Source organism: Dreissena polymorpha, unplaced genomic scaffold (assembly GCF_020536995.1).
Source record: "Dreissena polymorpha isolate Duluth1 unplaced genomic scaffold, UMN_Dpol_1.0 chrUn019, whole genome shotgun sequence".
NCBI classification, from domain to species: domain Eukaryota; kingdom Metazoa; phylum Mollusca; class Bivalvia; order Myida; family Dreissenidae; genus Dreissena; species Dreissena polymorpha.
The window spans coordinates 156244-160000 of record NW_026273333.1 but is presented as its reverse complement, the minus strand read 5'-3'; the positions used below and the strand labels follow the sequence as shown (position 1 = coordinate 160000).

At 34.1% G+C, this 3757-nt stretch overlaps 1 protein-coding gene across 1 annotated transcript in view; it reads left to right on the top strand.

Annotated features, from left to right (window-relative positions):
* The window catches only part of LOC127863606 (protein D2-like), a 5843-nt gene extending 2463 nt beyond the window's left edge, over window positions 1-3380 (top strand). Inside the window, exons 3-5 of the mRNA XM_052403190.1 lie at window positions 754-897; window positions 2171-2257; window positions 2691-3380. Coding sequence (XP_052259150.1) covers window positions 754-897; window positions 2171-2257; window positions 2691-2836 — 377 coding nt within the window. The 3' untranslated portion in view covers window positions 2837-3380. The remainder of the gene's footprint in view (window positions 1-753; window positions 898-2170; window positions 2258-2690) is intronic.
* Window positions 3381-3757: the final 377 nt, after the last annotated feature.

Here is a 3757-nt window from a genome sequence, read left to right as displayed (position 1 = left end):
AATCTTAAAGCTGAAATTCAATCGTGGTAAGGATCATAATAGTACTTTTTAATCTAGCGTATGAATCTATTTTCAGTATCGGTTTCATCTCCGTCAAACGGTAATATCGTTGATGTTCGCGCCAAAATATAACGCCATTACGCTATTGACCAATAAAAACAACGCCATTAAGTTTCGCGCAGAACGCATCGTCATTTTGGCAACTTGTTTATGACCAGAAAGTAGCGCCATGAATATTCATGTTTAAATTTGCATACGAAGTGGGTTCATCGGAAAATGAAAAACCGGTCACGTGAACAAATTATCCAATCAGATTGCAGCATTCATATGAATATGACAGAAGTTGTAATTATTGATTAATAAATATATTATAATTATGTTCCTTTAACATCGGTATTGACACTTAGTTATAAAATAATGAGATAAAGAATGCAGTGTTCTACATAAATAGCATCACTTCACAATTTATCATGACTGTTGTACGTAAAATAATGAGATGAATAATTCGCTGTTCTACATAATTGGTTTTTACTTCAACAAATTCTGAGAAATATAATTTAATTAGATGAATTAATATGTTTCAAAATAGTTTTCTTAAAACAGTATGACTTCTATCATTAGTGCATACAGGTTATCTCTGAACACTAATTTGTTCGGATGAGCTTTATTTAAATGCATGTTTATACCAGGTGAAAAAGTGTCGATATGCACATTTACTGTTTGAACTTATATTTAAATCCTACCGAACACAAGATCCGGATTTCCCATCAAGGGCACACCCCGATCCACATGAGTCCCCAGTCCTTCATTGGCTCGTGGTAAACATCCCCGGAAACGAGGTACAGAAAGGGCAAGTGAAGGCAGCCTACATTGGGGCCGGAGCACCTGAAGGTTCAGGTTCGTATACATATTTCAAAGCTTAACGTGTTTGTGTGTATGTACGCCCTTTGCACACAATGGAAGTAATATTATTGATGGTGGGAGAACGGGCTTTGAAACAATGCCATGGCAATTGCCCAATGGCGTCGCCGGGCTGGGACATGAACGCTCAAATTCAGTTGGCAAGACCGAGGTGTAGATGCATATCGGTGGCCTCTTTGTCAAAATGCTGCCTCTCAGTTCATTCTCGGCGATTTACATTGTTATTTTTCTAAGTAAAATGAGTTTAACACTTGTAAAAAGTATTGATAGTAAAAACTTTAATGTCAGAATATTTGATGTAAATATCAAAGGCGAAAGGGATTTTTAACGTAATTATTTGGACTTACGCTATCGGCTACATATAATCGACGAATAGGCTTCCCGTGCCAGAAAAGTGAGCCAATCGAGAGGCTTTCCGTGCCACAACGAAAGCGAAAGTTGGCATTTTTAAAGTAAAATTGACAAAATCACTATATAGCGCACATTGAACGTAAAGTTTTGATCATAAAGATGATATCAATGACATTAGATATTAGACATATTACGGAAAAGCTATGTTAAAAAGTCATCAAAGTGGCATGTATGCACGATTGTTCCACAACCCTCGTCATCATTCCATATTCGATAGAGTTTGTGATAAGTGTTTGGACCTGCGGAATACTGTGAATCTGTAGCTGGATATATGCTTCAACTCATGGACCACCTATTTTTATGCACAAATGTGTTTACGGGTTTTAATTTCAGATTTTCTTATCTGTTTTGTGAATTTAGATCATCCATTATTCATGTTTATAACAGAGAAGCAGCCGAGAATGAACAGAGAGGCTACATTTTGACGGAGAGGTAACCAATATGCATCTACACCGTGAAGACTGTAAATACGAGTCTTCATCTAGATTTTAAATTCGTAATAAGCTTAACTAGTATTAGTATATTTTCTTTGTTGTACGTTCGTTTGTGTTTGTGTTTACGTTTGTCATTTAATCTATGACACATTTCTGAATGCTCGGTCAGCCTGTGAGCAGCTGTAAGTGTATTGCTTTTTTTGCGATAAACATAATTTTATAAAAGAATGTTACTTGCGCCCTTGAGCTTCTTAAATTATTATTAGCGGGACATGGTGTAAAAAGATAGTATGACTATGTGTTTATACACTTTTAATCAGCTTTTATTAGAATTATTTATTCGAGTTTTCAGTGTTGACTATCGCTGATGACTTTATTGATATCCTTCCTTGTGTTTTGGACAGGTTTCCATAGATACGTGTTTCTACTGTTCAAACAAACTGCTGGAAAAATGGACTTCTCGACTTTGAAACATATTCCTAATAACATAGGTAAACTTGGCGGATTGATAATCCGATTACACGTGCATTTAGTAATCGTTTTGTTGGATTTCAATACATTCATAAACACTAATGATCATGACATTTTTTCTTGGATCTAGAATGCATTTCAAAGAACACAGAATCATGATTAAGTTTTTTTCGAATTCCAAATAGATATAAAACAGTACAGTTATCTGTGTAAAAGCAATTATTGAATTTCGGAAACATTCTTAACAACACCGATATCCTGGTAAAACAGTTACTTGTTGGATGTTATATGTTAACGAGTCAGTCAGTTAAACTTAATATGCACGTATTGTTTTATAGGATTTTGAAATACCATTCAAATAACATTTTTATTTTTTTGTCGAATTTCTTATATAATCCTTTCAGCACAGTTGAGTGGTTGATATTTGTCTCGGTTTGTTTCGTTTCATGAAAGCGGAGGGGAGGCGCAGATTCAACGCACGTGATTTTGCAGCGAAACATTCTTTGGTTTTGATTGGTGGTAATTTCGTTGAGGCGGAATATGACGATTCCGTACCGGAACTTCACAAGCAGTTGGGAGTTGGACAATTTGCGAAATAAATAAATGTTACATGGCTGATGACTAAATGTAAAATGATATATATTTCAGTGATGTAAGCCCATGATGCAGTAAGTGGCAACATTTATTAGAGCGAATTTGGTACAAATACTTTAATTATTTTAACTCATTTGTGCAGATATTGTCATTATAGTACTATATATATTTAACGTTACGGTTGTGCGATAATAACTACATTAGTAAACGACGTATTTTAGAAATGCGCATGTTTAAAAACTATTTAAACGATAAGGTGAAACATGATAATATAAGTCCTTCAATGTATTGAATGTCGTGGGTGTCTATAATAAACGAATCAATTACAATGCTAAAAACAAATAATTATGGACTTAAGTACATCACAATCCTAATGCGATAATAGCAGTTTTTTTAAGTATTATAAAATTAAAATATGTGCAATGTGTCATTTCTGTCATATGCAACTTAACACAATCATTGAGTGCGCATGTGCGCATCAAGTGGATTTTACTGTTCTATAGAGATATTTTGCATTATGTTTCTGTCAATAAACGAAACCAAGTATGATTTGATTGTCATTTAAAACAGAACCACAGACGAACAACATATTTAACCCTGTCATTCCCCCTCATCCCGATATCCGTAAGAATAGTCCGTTACCACTTAAAGAAGAACAGTCCATTGTATATTAGAATATAGGCAACATATTATTAATAACGATATAGCTAAATAGATGACTGCATTATATAAGAACTCATGATGTCATACTGATCCGCATACGTAAGAATACTTAATTTAAGTTTTTAAATACGGTGAAATAAAAGTAATATTCAATTAAGACCACTTGATACCAGTCAATTAAGTTATACAATGCATAGTGAAGACATAAGTAAGGCAACACAGATAGCGTGTATTTCAAATACATGATGATGTCATTAAAAATA